Raw genomic sequence first — 14,269 nt, forward strand, 5'->3', positions numbered from 1 at the left:
GAAAGAGTGAGAGATAAATAGATAATAGATAGATAGAGATGAGAGAGAGAGAGAGAGAGAGAGAGAGAGAGAGAGGAGAGAGTGTGTGAGAGTGAGGTGTGTGGGTGTGAGAGAGAGAGAGAAGCGAGAGAGTGTGTGAGAGTGAGTGTGTGTGTGTGTGTGTGTGTGTGTGTTAGAGAGAGCTGAGAGAGAGGGGTGAGTGAGTAGTGGTTGTGGTGTGTGAGAGAGAGAGCGAGAGAGAGCGAGAGAGTGTGTCAGAGTGAGTGAGTGTGTGTGTGTGTGTGTGTGTGTAAGAGAGAGCGAGAGAGAGAGAGAGGGTGAGAGAGAGAGAGAGAGAGAGAGAGAGAGAGAGAGAGAGAGAGAGAGAGAGAGAGAGAGAGAGAGAGAGGGATTGCAGGACGTTTTCGATTCAAACTGTTCTTTAGCCCAAAAAAAAAAATAAAATAAAAAAAAAAGACGACAAAAACAAAATCAAACAAAAAATATAAAACAAACGAACAAACAAACAAAAAATACTAGCATAAAATAAAACAACATGAATAATCATTAATTTCAATAGAATAATACACAAGTTAGGGAAAGAAAAAAGACACAGACAGATGACAAGGACCTTGTCAAATGAGTGGTTGTTCCCGTTGAGTAATAGATATATTTAGAAAATCTGTATTGTTCCATTATTTGTTTTTGTGACGCATCTTTATAACAAAAATATATTTATATAAATAAATAAATAAATAAAAATAAAAATAAATCTCGAACCTCCTGTAATAAACAGAGAATAGGGTTCAATAGTCTGATGTCACGTCGCCCAGCAACGGCGGCCATCGTGGTTCTAAAAAAAAGAAAATCTGTACTTTTTATTCTTCATGCCGGCTAGAAGTTTTCATATGTCATGTGATCAGAATGTGTAAAATTCAAAACATGATCAGATTTATAATGTTTTTTCCTCTGGATACGCTTTAATTATGCTCGTCGGAGAAATATTTCATATGGGCGTCCGCCATTGTTCCAATAGTTTAGAGCCAGTTACTAAGTTACCATGCGTCATTACGAGGGAAGTGACGTCACGACTGTTGAAGGGAATTGCTTGATTTCTTTGCCTACGTAAGAGTTGTCCGATTGTTTTAATTAACGTTTTTGTCTATCTGGTTACAAAATTCTTATCGTAGTAATACTCTTCAACAGTCGTAACGTCACTTCCTTCCTAATGACGCATGGTAACTTAGTAACACTGGCTCTAAACTATCGGAACAATGGCGGACACGGTATGAAATATTTCCCCGGCGAGCATAAAAGCGTATCCAGAGGGAAAAAAAACATAAATTTGATCATGTTTTGACTTTTACACATTCTGATCACAAGACATATGAAAGGAATGAAGTTCTAGCCAGCATGAAGAATAAAAAGTAATGATTGTCTTTGTTTAGAACCAAGATGGCCGCCGTTGCCGGGCGGCGTGACATCAGACTATTGAATCCCATTGCTGAGGTCTACGTCGGTATCCCAATGTGGGCATAGTAGTGATATTCTCATGATGTTTATCATTGATGGCTATATATATATCTAGAATGAAGATGACGTCACTCTGGTCTTTGTTATTGTTTTTTGCCATCCACATTTGTGAGTGATTCTCAATAAACAGTATTATCCAGACTATAAAAGCTCACGGTTACACATAGTTTTGTGTGTTGGTCCGTTATACTTCCGGATGGCAATGTTGTGAGCTTCTGAGCCAAGCGCATACTATCTATTGAACGTCACTCAGCTCTTTGTTATTGTTTTAGCCAGCCATTTTTGTGAGTAGTTCTCACTAAGTTGTATCAGTCAAACTTGTGCGGCTTTGTGGTCTCGTGGGATGACACTCGCTTTCGGATCGGAAGGTCCTGGGTTCGAGCCTCACGCTCGGCGCATAGTTAAGTCATTGGAAAAGGCTCTTTACTCACATTCTCTCACCGTACTCAGGTGTAAAATGAGTACCTGGCGTTAACAGCGTTGTCTTTGATTCGAAAAATTGTAATATCGCCTAACAGGCGTCATGTCCCGTCCTACATGTTAAATGTTGCTGTTGACCAGGGACGCCTTGTAAAGCGCTTTGAGCACGTTTAGTGGATATTGCCCTATATAAAAAAGCTCCGGGGTGTTCACCAACACAGCTCACAAACACACGCACACACACACACACCAACAAACGCACACTAAATACAACACACACAACAGACACACACAACACACACACAACACCACACACACAAAATCCACAACAAAACGCTCACATAAATCAACAAACACACACATATACAGACACACACACACCCCTGACGATTTGTAATTCTGCTTAGAGATGTCCAATTGCCCCCGTCACTTCCGATTAGCGTAGAGACGTGCGCATGCGCTCTGTAGGGGTGTTTAGCAGAAATCCCATTTTCCCTCGTGTAGTTTTTGTTAATTACTCTGAAAATTGTGACGGATTAGGAGCGATTTTGGGGCGGTGGGGAGTCGGTAGTTGCGGGGAGCGGAGGGGGGGGGGGGGGGGGGGGGGGGGGGGGGGGGGTTAAGGTTGGGTTGTTTTTGGATGATAATATTTTTGGGGATGGGCGCTTTTTTCAATCCTTAAAGACAATGTCAATTAATAAATCTTAAAGCTACACTTTTTGTTTTATATCATATCATAAATAAGGGGTTAGAATATCTATTGACCTTTGAATAGCCTGTCATGGTGAAGAAAGTAAAATGTCGCTGCGAATCTCAATCAGGCCATAAATAAAGGAAATGCCTAAATATATTGTATGCAACAGTGTGTCAAACATTAACAATAAACAATTTATATATATATATATTGAATCGTATTGGATACAAATATGGTACGAATAGTGCTCGACATGTAGCAATGGAGCGAATTATTACTTTAATATTTACCACAATGTTGGAGTCAGTCTACATCGATGTTTCAGGCATTTTTAGCCATCGTCAGGACTGTGTGTTACATGAGTTTGGTTTGTTGTGTGTTGTTGCTTGAACAAGACTCCAACATTATGGTAAATATTAAAATTATATATATATATATATATATATATATATATATATATATATATATATATATATCTTGTGTGTGTGTGTGTGTTTGTGTGTGTGTGTGTTATCAGATAATAGAAACCAATACAAACATGTTAATGTATATTTCTGATCATTATTTTCCTAATATTCAAAATACTTCCCACACCGACTTCCGGTACACCCCAACATAACACGTCACCGCTATAACACATTTTTGTAGTTTTAGAAAAGTGACGAAGATCAGATTTTTGAAAATTATCTCTATCCTGCAATACTCTGACATAACACGTAGGTATTTAAAATTTTGGTCAGATAACTCGTCCTTCAAATATCGATCCATTTTTTTGACCCTCATTTTGCCAGAAGCTCCCAATTTTGGGACTTCACAGAACTCCCAGATTTGAGATTTTTTGACAAGCAAGATTAGGATCATTTTTACAGATCAATATTTGAAGGACGACAGTTTTCTGGCCAAAAGTTCAACCACGTGATTTATCTGAGGATTGCAGGATAATTGTCCAAATAGCTTGACTTGTTCATTTATTGCCTTGTCCTCATCGTTGTTATAGCCATATAATATTATGTTTATAGGGAATGAGATTAGCGGAAGAGTAGCGTCCCTTGATTGGTCGTCACCCATAGTCTGTGACGTCACCGGCGGAAAAGTTGCGAGGACAAGAGACGCATGCGCACAACCAACATGACATTCTCTCTCTAATAACTTTTCCGCCGGTGACGTCACAGACTATGGGTGACGTCCAATCAAGGGACGCTACTCTTCCGCTAATCTCATTCCCTATAATAATCTACCTGTCATTGTTTCGAGCCTGTCCCAACGCTACTGAGAGCGATTTATGGAGACTGGATAAAGTAACTTGAGATTTTATAGAGCGCAATATCCACTAAACGTGCTCAAAGCGCTTTACAGTGGGTCCCTGGACAACAGCAACATTTATCATGTAGGGCGTGACATGACGTCATTTAGGCAATATTTCTATTTTTTTGGGGGGGACAAAGACAACGATGTTAACGGCCAGGTACTCGTATTACACCTGAGTACGGTGAGAGAATGGGAGTAAAGAGCCTTTTCCAAGTACTCAACTTTGCACCGAGTGAGGCTCGAACTCAGGACCTTCCGGTCCGAAAGCGAGTGTCACACCACAAGACCGTATAGACGCACGTTTCCCTCTAAACAAATACACTTCAATGAGAGATGTGGTGGTGGTGGGGGTGGAGGGGGTGGTTGGGGGGGGGGGGGGGGGGGGGGGGAGGTGTAGGCAAAGAAACTCGCCTGTCTGGAGCCGAAACGTATTGGCATTAGGAGTTATTGGCCGTGACAGGGTAATTGGCGATTCGAAGAGTCGTAATTCGGGGTGGGGGGGGGGGGGGGGGGGGGGGGGGGGGGAAGGGGGAATTATGAAACAGGGTGTGTAGTGTTTGTGAGAGATCGATTGCCGTCATGTGGTTGGGGTGATGATGATGATGATGATGATGATGATGATGATGATGATGATGATGATGATGATGATGATGATGATGATGTTGATGATGATGATGCAAAGTCCCAAGTTTGAGAGTTTTTAGCAAGACAAGGGCCATTTTAATTGATCGATACAACTTGAAGGAATGGACCAGTTTTTTTCGGCCACAATTTCTAATATGTTCGTGTCTTATTTATCTATTTTTTTTTTCATAGTGCGTCAATATGAACCATAGATAACGCGCGGTAGTCTCTGCGTATGAACCATGGATAACACGCGGTAATCTGTGGTATGAACCATAGATAACGCGCGGTAGTCTGTGGTATGAACCATGGATAACACGCAGTAGTCTGTGGTATACCTGGAAACGCGTGTTGGATGACAATAGATAACCGCGGTAGTTGGTATGACTGATAACAGCGTATCTGGTATGAATGTAACCGTAGCTGGGTATGAACATAGATAACACGCGGTAGTCTGTGGTATGAACCATGGATAACACGCGGTAGTCTCTGCGTATGAACCATGGATAACACGCGGTAGTCTGTGGTATGAACCATGGATAACACGCGGTAGTCTCTGCGTATGAACCATAGATAACACGCGGTAGTCTGTGGTATGAACCATAGATAACACGCGGTTATCTGTGGTATGAACCATGGATAACGCGCGGCAGTCTGTGGTATGAACCATGGATAACACGCGGTAGTCTGTGGTTGAACTGGATAGCGAGTTGTGGTATGAACCATGGATAACGCGCGGCAGTCTGTGGTATGAACCATGGATAACACGCGGTAGTCTGTGGTATGAACCATGGATCACGCACGGTAATCTGTGATATGAACCATGGACGTTTCGGGCACGAACCGTTTTATGGAGTCCCAGGGTTGAGAGTTTTTAACAGGACGAGGGTCATTTAAATCGATCGATATTTGTTTGAAGAATGCGTTTTCTGGCCAAAATATTTTAATGTGCTTTTTTCAAATAACGGCCAAATTGGCTCAAGATTCATAACAAGGACTTGAAGTGTCGATCAAGTGACGGCTTCAGATAATCAAATATGGAGATAATAATAATTTTTCTTTTAAAATGAATTTCTGCTCGATTCATAAAGCGTAATTATTCCAGTAAACCCATACAACGTTTCAGACCACCCATAGTCGTCGGCATGTGTTTGGGATGAGAAGTATTTAACGCAAAATTTTTGACAAAAATTATCTTCTTTCAATTGACAGAAATTTTATTTTTACTACATGTAACAATTAAATTTGATTCAACATTTTAAAATAAATTTATATTCAGACTTATTTGAAACTTATTTATAAAGTTCATTGAAGTCTCAGGTTACTGAAAACAAATGACAAATTGAGAGTTTTTCTATATAATTGATGATGTTTAAAGGAACAGAAATTTTTGACCAAGTTGATAAAAACAAGAATGTGTTTTGTCGTTGTGCGTCAATTTAGTGGAACCCCCTTCACCTCTTTACAACAGCAATTTTACGACATCTGTTTTCAACTTATCACCCATTAGTGTTGCTTTTAGCCGCGGTGAATTGAAAAATTGGAAGGTATTTATGAGGGAAAAGAAACTCGCGTCTTTATTGTCTGGTTCTTATTATTTGTATTTTGTTTGTAATATTCAAGGAAGGAAGACAAGAAGTTTCTTTATTGTTATTATTATTATTATTATTATTATTATTATTATTATTATTATTATATATATATATATATATATCATATTATTTATATTATTATTATTATATTATTATTATTATATATATCATCATCATATTATCATTATATATCATTATATCATTCATATCATCATCATCATTATTATTATTATTATTATATTATTATTATTATTATTATTATTATTATTATTATTATTTTTTTACTATTATTATTATTATTATCATTATTTTATTATCATTATTATTATTATTATTTTATTATTATTATTATTATTATTATTATTATTATTATTATTGTTATTATTATTATTATTATTATTATTATTATTATTATTATTATCATTCTTCTTATTATTATCATCATAACCACTATTATTATTAATTATTATTATTATTATGAATTGGCAACCATGAGCCTATTTCCACGGTTTAAACAGGCTAAACAAAATTTAAATGCTTCACAATGATGAATTTATACCCAGAGCAGCCTTTCCGTGAAATAAATTCCTGTAAGACATTTTTGTAACAATATTATCCTCCTCAATGCGCATAACCAAGTTGTCATTCATACTCAATTTAGAAGGGAAAGTGTCTTACCCTAAGACACAACGCAGGAGCCTGAATTTTGCTATCATTATCACTCATCTGGTCACTAACTGACCATGATCACGATGGCTTGATTTTATTATAAGACAAGACACCGTGTCGCAGAGTTATGTAATTGAGGTCTCTTTAGTTAATTTCATCAAAACAAAAACAAAAAACAAAAATCAAACAAACAAAAAAAAAAAAAAACAAAAAAAAAACAAACAAAAAAAAGAAAGAAAGAAACAATGATCATTCTTATTTTTTCTTTCTTTCTCTTCCAGAGACCACCCAGGAATGCCAGGACAGCATGGCTTGGGTCCAGAACCAAGTTCCCCGGGTTCAGATATCAAAGAGGAGCACAGCTCCGACTCCCTTGGAGCTCCGTCCAAGGACCAATCCCCTCCCAATCCAGCCGCAATCTACGCAGACCTCCAAAAAGCGTCCAATATGGCCACCGGAAGTATGATGGCTGCGGCGGCTGCCCACAGCATGATGGGATCAGCTGCAGGTCACGGTCACGGAGGTCACCACGGGGTCGTAAGTCACATGGCCCATCATCACCTTGGTCATGGGGGCGGAGTTAATCATGGAGGCGTGGTCAACCCGATGCTTCAAGACTATCAGAACTTATGACAATGAATGAATTCCATGGCAACCGATGAATGACGCCATGGAATTTATTGTCAACCGTTGTCATGACAACAATATAAACTTTTTGGACTTCTCTAACTGAGATACAACGCCACCGCTTTTTCACTGAGAACAAACAAAAAAAAAAAAATATTATGTGGAATCTATAAAATGAATAACAACGTATCGTGCGGTCTATATCTATCTATATATCATAGCCATACTTAGATAAATCATACGTTGTCATTTTGGCTCCCTTCTCGGTTTGGAGATGTATCTACAATGTCCATAGAACGGCGGACCGACCTGCAGTATTCGATAGTAACGCTTGCTTCTCTTCCACTTTGTGTTTCAAGAGCTCATCAATCAAGCGTCGTCATCAACGAGGACTGCAGACAGATGCCTGCCTTCACGTGCACAATTATTCGTCCTCCATTTAAAAATTAATGCAGCGGAATAGCACTAAATCCGCTACATACTCAAATTTGGGGAAACTACCCAAGTCTAGACACATGGGCGAATCGCATGACCCCACTTGAACAAGATGGATAAACAGTACATGAATATAATGAAAATGCAATGACGTGGATGGTAGTATAATATAATTTCCTAAACATCAGTACCATGTGCCAGCTAGATAACGTGATGACCTTTGATATTGTTCTATAGATAGTATGCGCTTGGCTTAGAAGCTCATAACATTGCCATCCGGAAGTATAACGGACTAACACACAAAACGGTGTGTACCTATGATCGTTTATAGTCGGGTTAATACAGTTCAGTGAGCATTACTCATAAACGCGGATGGCAAAAAAACAATAACAAAGACCCAAGCGACGTCATCTGCATACTATCTATATGATGAAACTTGTCCACAGAGCCAGTGAACTGTCCATTGGATTATAAACACAATTTAGTGGAATGCTACCTACACATCTTTTGTATATTTGTCAGACATTTCTAGCTTTCAATATCATTGAATCAAGGTGACCATCAACTTGTTCTAAATCCTTCAATTGACCTTCCTTGTCCATCTGGTATTATGTCGGAATGAAATCGATGAAGAGTTATTGACATCAATTGTTCTAAATCGTCAATTGACCTTCCTTGTCCATCTGGTATTAGTCGGAATGAAATCGATGAGAGTATTGACCATCAACTTGTTCTAAATCCTTCAATTGACCTTCCTTGTCCATCTGGTATTATGTCGGAATGAAATCGATGAAGAGTATTGACCATCACCTTGTTCTAAATCCGTCAATTGACCTTCCTTGTCCATCTGGTATTATGTCGGAATGAAATCGATGAAGAGTATTGACCATCAACTTGTTCTAAATCCTTCAATTGACCTTCCTTGTCCATCTGGTATTATGTCCGAATGAAATCGATGAAGAGTATTGACCATCAACTTGTTCTAAATCCTTCAATTGACCTTCCTTGTCCATCTGGTATTATGTCCGAATGAAATCGATGAAGAGTATTGACCATCAACTTGTTCTAAATCCTTCAATTGACCTTCCTTGTCCATCTGGTATTATGTCCGAATGAAATCGATGAAGAGTATTGACCATCAACTTGTTCTAAATCCGTCAATTGACCTTCCTTGTCCATCTGGTATTATGTCCGAATGAAATCGATGAAGAGCATTACATTGAATTTCAACGGGGTCAGATTTTAAAATTTGACTTTGTTAAAGTTTTATTTTTATTTTTATTTTTTTTAAAAACCATACCAGGTGTGGGATTTTTTGACAAAGATGAGGGTCATTTTAATCTATGGATATTTGAAGGAGGAGATTTTATCCAAAAATAGAAAAATGTGTGGGTTTGTTTTTTGTTTTTTTTTTGTTGTTGTTTTTTTTCAGATACGGCGACAAAGGACTGAGCTTATTCGTCCAGCTCCCACCCCGGGAAAACCTACACGGTATTCAGATTTTACAACGTTATAACTTCTTTGGAATAATATGTGTAATATGTGCTTCGCTATTCCAAAAGAAACCATCTTTATCTTTATAAACACGAAGCGTTTGAACCATTTCTGGAGTTGTAGCTTCATGCAACATGCCATGAATGCCATCAATGTCAGAGTTTCAGTGCCTGGTACTGTTCTTGACACACTATTTCTGATATTGATTTTTGATGTTAGTTGAAGATTCCTTGAAATTAACACCATTTCAAAAATTGGATCGACCGTATCTAGCTAATTCCTAAAAATGGTACCAGCGAAGTACGACAGAATTATATGAATAAGGTTGGAAACAACTGACTGAATCGATGATGGCATTTAAGACTTTTTATGGCAAACAAAACAAACCCGCTACAAATAGTCAGAGACAAAACAAGTTTTCGTCTAAGAGTTGTTTCCAACCTTATTCATATAATTCTGTCGTACTTCGTCGAAGTCCCGGGTTTGAAAGTTTTTGCCAAGATGAGAGTCATTTAAATCGATCGATATTTGAAGGACGAGTTTTTTGGCCAAATTTTTAAATATGTGTTTTTCCAAAGAACGGCAGAATTTACGTGTGTATGGGGCGTATTCCACTACTTTTTTTTTTTTAATTAAGAAATTAGCAATTAGATATATAGACAATCTGAAAATGCGTCGGTATCAGCGATTATCAGACTATAATATAAGATAGCAAGGGGGGGGGGGGGGGGGGGCATTTTGTAGCCTGAATCTTTTTAAAGTAGAGTTAGAAGTCTCAATTCGAAAGGGAAGTTCGAAACAGCAGCAGACATCAATCTTGTCCCCAGATACCACATCACAGATAACACACCTTATTATATGCCACAATGGAACAGTGGACATTAAAAACTTTTTTTAAAACCTGAAAACAAAAACATTTATCAACGCTGTATAAAATTAAATAGCATTAGACGGATGCGGAACAGCTCAATTGGCTCTTGATAAGATGGCATCACCACCACCACCACCACCACAACAACAACAACAACAACAACAACAACAACAACAACAACAACAACAACAACAACAAACGAACAAAAATAACAGTTCAATCTTTTTTTTTTTTTTCAAATAATTTTTTAAAAAATGAAATTGTCAATTTTCTCCAAGAAATTTGACACACACACACACACACACACACACACACACACACACACACAGGTGTACACAATTATACAGAGAAGAATTATCTTCCTTTTAATTCTACGTCATAAATCACACCCAAATGACATAGCCTATTGTGGTACATTTCGGTTCGCGGTTTCCAGGGAAGCTTCAGCCCTTTCATTATCCATCCATAATATGGTCCTACCTCAACAATCAACAATGCCCCCCCCCCCCCCCCTTTCATCATCTCCCTCCCAACCGCAATTCTGGATTGTTCTTTATTTTTTTGTTTTGTTGTTGTTTTTATTTGGTTTTTTTTTTCTTGTGTTTTTTTTCGTGGGGGGGGGGGGGGGGGGGGGGGGGGGGTGTTGTTGTTTTTTTGTTTTTGTTTTTTTTTCAATCACTTCTGCATGGCCATGATGTTGTAATGACATGTCTCCCCCCCCCCCCCCCCCCCCCCCCCCCCCCAACCCCCCACTTCTCAATCAGCCACGCATTCAAACCCAGGGGAAGCCACCCTAATTAAACGTTGGTTTTCCAGACGTTGTTCTTCTGCTGACATCGTCGTCGCAGTCGCTCGCTTCCATTGTGTTCTATTTTTAGACCGGCATAACGGTAGGAAGTCACGTGATTTTAGGAGACAACCGGAGATTTATGGGTCTTCGTTGTCAGAGTGTTGTCGTTTTTAGACGCCTACGATGGTTATAATGGTAATCATAATAATGGACGCGAAAAAATGGACCGAGGGAGGGAGGAGGAGGGAGGAGGGTTGAATAAAAATGATTTCAAGTTTATCCTAGAAAATGACAAAGGCCGATGGAAAATAAAATTACTATAATTATTAATTTTACTATGACCAGGTACCAATAAGTTTTTCTTTTTCTCGTTGTTGTATTTGAGGGGTTTTTTTTTAGGACAAACATTACAGCCTAGTCTGATTATTTTTCTAAAGATCATCAAATACTTTTTTCTCAATACAAATTACATTTTCACCATCTAAATCATCCAGAAATAACACTGTTTAGATAGGGTTGGTCACATTTGGGATAAATTGAGTGCCATCTTGGTCTATTGGTTTCTTGCAGTTTAAAAAAAAATTATATAACAGTTGTCATGCCAAAATGAAGAGAAAAGGAAACCCAACAATTTTTGTTGTTTTTTTTTTTTAAGGCCGAAAAGTGCAAAGTATTACAAGATATCTAATAATACAGGGGTTTTTTTTAATCTTTTAACCCAACAATCATTATGGATAAATGAAGTAAATCCTATCTTATCTTATATCATATTATCTTAACTTAACTTATCTTATTGTATTTTTCAAATATCTGTTGTTGTTTTTTTTTTTTATTGGTGTTATCGAATTTAAAGAGAAAAAGAAATCCACCAGTTAAGTATTAGAAATCTACCATAAGAGAGAAAGTCTATATATAGCCAGTTTTCATGCCTAACGTCAGTGATATCAATAATCTCACCATCAAAATGGTCACTTCGAGCACACAGACTTGTCTTGTTCTTTTTTAAATAATAAAAAAAACAAACAACAAACAACTATTCATTCCTTATGCTATTCAATGCTAAGTGACAAGTCGTCAAATACGGTTATCAGGAGGTCTAAGGTTCGACCCCTAGTCGAGGCAGGCCGATTTTTTTTTTTGTGGGGGGGGGGGAGGGGGGGGGGGGATCTTGTATTTTTCTCTCGGTTTTGTCTAGTACTGCCCCATACACACGTGACCTATTCAGATCTTTATTCAACGCTAAACAAGACTGATAATAATGAATTAATTCTATATAAATATGTCACGCTATGAAAATTGATTTTAAAAACGCGATACCAAATCCACAACACTCGATCGATATACTGCTACGACTGTTTTAATGTCTCGATTCCTAACTAAATGCCAAGATGCAAATTAGATGGTATTTGCATCTCACTATGCATTTTAAATATATTATAATATTATGACTAACGTCAGTGAAACATTCTATGGTTTCCATTTGAATAATATCATCATTGTATTCATACGCCAGGATTGCACTACTGTCATGAATAATAATTATTTGTAAAAATTGCCTGTTTAGTTTTCAATGGATAGTTTAAATCGTTTGCATAATGTTTTGTACAGATCTATTTTCAAATTCTTATGAAAGTTATGAATTGATAAATTGTGTGTACAATAAAGATTTGCTGTCATGTTTTATTGAAATCCTATTTTTTTTTTTAAAAAGCTGTTGCCATAACGTGTGTGTGACTGATTGTTGGTTTGTTTGTCTTTAGAAATTGAGCAGCGCTCGTGACGCTTATTGTAGTCTTTAGGTCGTACACATCTAAGTGTGTGATTGTAACTGGATAACTAATCCTGTATATTACTTGTGTAAGATGTGGTGTGGTGATTTAGTCTTGTGCAATTTTTTACAATAAAAAGTGGATGTTTAAATAAAATTAAATCTTGTTTGATACGTGCGCATCACGTGTACACGTGTGTGTTTGTTTGTGTGTGTGCGTGTGTGTGTGTGTTTGTGTGTATATGTATGTGTGTGTTGTTGTTGTTATTGTTGCTGTTGTTGCTGTTGCTTCTTCTGCAACCAATTATGCGTTGATGCAATTCTGCCCCGTACTCTGGAAAAACCCATATTAAAAAACATTTAAGTCGATCGATATTTGAAGGACGAGTTTTCTGGCCATATTTTTTAATATGGGTTTTTCCAGAGTACGGGGCAGAATTGTTGTTGCCTGCTGTCGTTGTTGTTGTTGTTGTTGTTATTGTTGGCAGTAACTGTTTGCACATTGTGGATAATGACGGTGACTAAGTCTTAATGAATAAAAGATTAAAGCGATACTTTGCATGGGGTAGATTAATGTTTTATCGGTGAATGAATCACGCAATTTGATAAGTTCAGAGTTAGATATAGGTAATTTACCGTACACTAAAAACTAAACAAAAAAAAAAACAAACAGATATTTAAAATTTTGGACAGAACCCCCAACCTCCTCCAAATATCAATCAGTTACATTGACCCTCATCTTGTCAAAAATTCGCAAACATAGGACTTAACGGAAGTCCCAGGTTAGGGAGTTTTTGACAAGATTATTGTCATTATACTCAATCGATTTTTGGAGGACGAGTTTTCTGACCAAAATTTTTAATATGTGTTTTTTTTTCAGAGCACGAAGGTAATATCGAGCACTGGCTAAATGTCTTTTTCCTTTTTTTTTTTTTGCCAATTAAATAAAGGAAGAAAAAAAACCCAACAACTTTACTCTTTATATTTATAGCTTGAGATCAACCCAATGTTGTTGATAAGTCTTAAACTTTAGTTGTTGGGTCACGTGGAGAGGAGATTATTGTTTTATTTTTTAAATTCAAATTACTCCTTAACAATTTAGATTTTTCTATGAAAAAAAAACTAAACATAACACATTAAATGAGACAGAAAGTATAGTCTCTTTTGTCAGGGGGAAAATAATTTGTCAAAAGTGAAAGAAAATAAAGAGTATATTTTGTTACAGTGTCAAGTGATACCATGACGTCATAAAAGTATTCTGTGAACTTTTGATTTTAATCAAATTGAGACTTTTGTGAATTGGATTTGGTTGACTGTGTTACTTGTAGGAAAGTGGGGGGGGGGGGGGGGGGGAATGAGAGAAGATGGTGGAATGGAAAAGTAGAGAGAGAGAGAGAGAGAGAGGGAGAGAGGGAGAGAGAGAGAATGAGTGAGAGCGAGTGAGAGAGACAGATAGATAGATAGA

The 14,269-nt window shown here is 37.5% G+C and overlaps 1 protein-coding gene across 4 annotated transcripts in view; it reads left to right on the forward strand.

Moving 5' to 3' along the window:
- LOC144966127 (homeobox protein six1-like) overlaps positions 1-7,600 on the forward strand; it is a 155,109-nt gene extending 147,509 nt beyond the window's left edge. For all 4 annotated transcript variants that reach the window (XM_078902257.1, XM_078902248.1, XM_078902240.1 and 1 more), the window contains one exon: positions 7,101-7,600. In XM_078902257.1, coding sequence (XP_078758383.1) covers positions 7,101-7,452 — 352 coding nt within the window. In that variant the 3' untranslated portion in view covers positions 7,453-7,600. The remainder of the gene's footprint in view (positions 1-7,100) is intronic.
- Positions 7,601-14,269: the final 6,669 nt, after the last annotated feature.

Source organism: Berghia stephanieae, chromosome 1 (assembly GCF_034508935.2).
Source record: "Berghia stephanieae isolate SIO BIC M18660-M18661 chromosome 1, UCSD_Bste_1.3, whole genome shotgun sequence".
Lineage (NCBI taxonomy): Eukaryota > Metazoa > Mollusca > Gastropoda > Nudibranchia > Aeolidiidae > Berghia > Berghia stephanieae.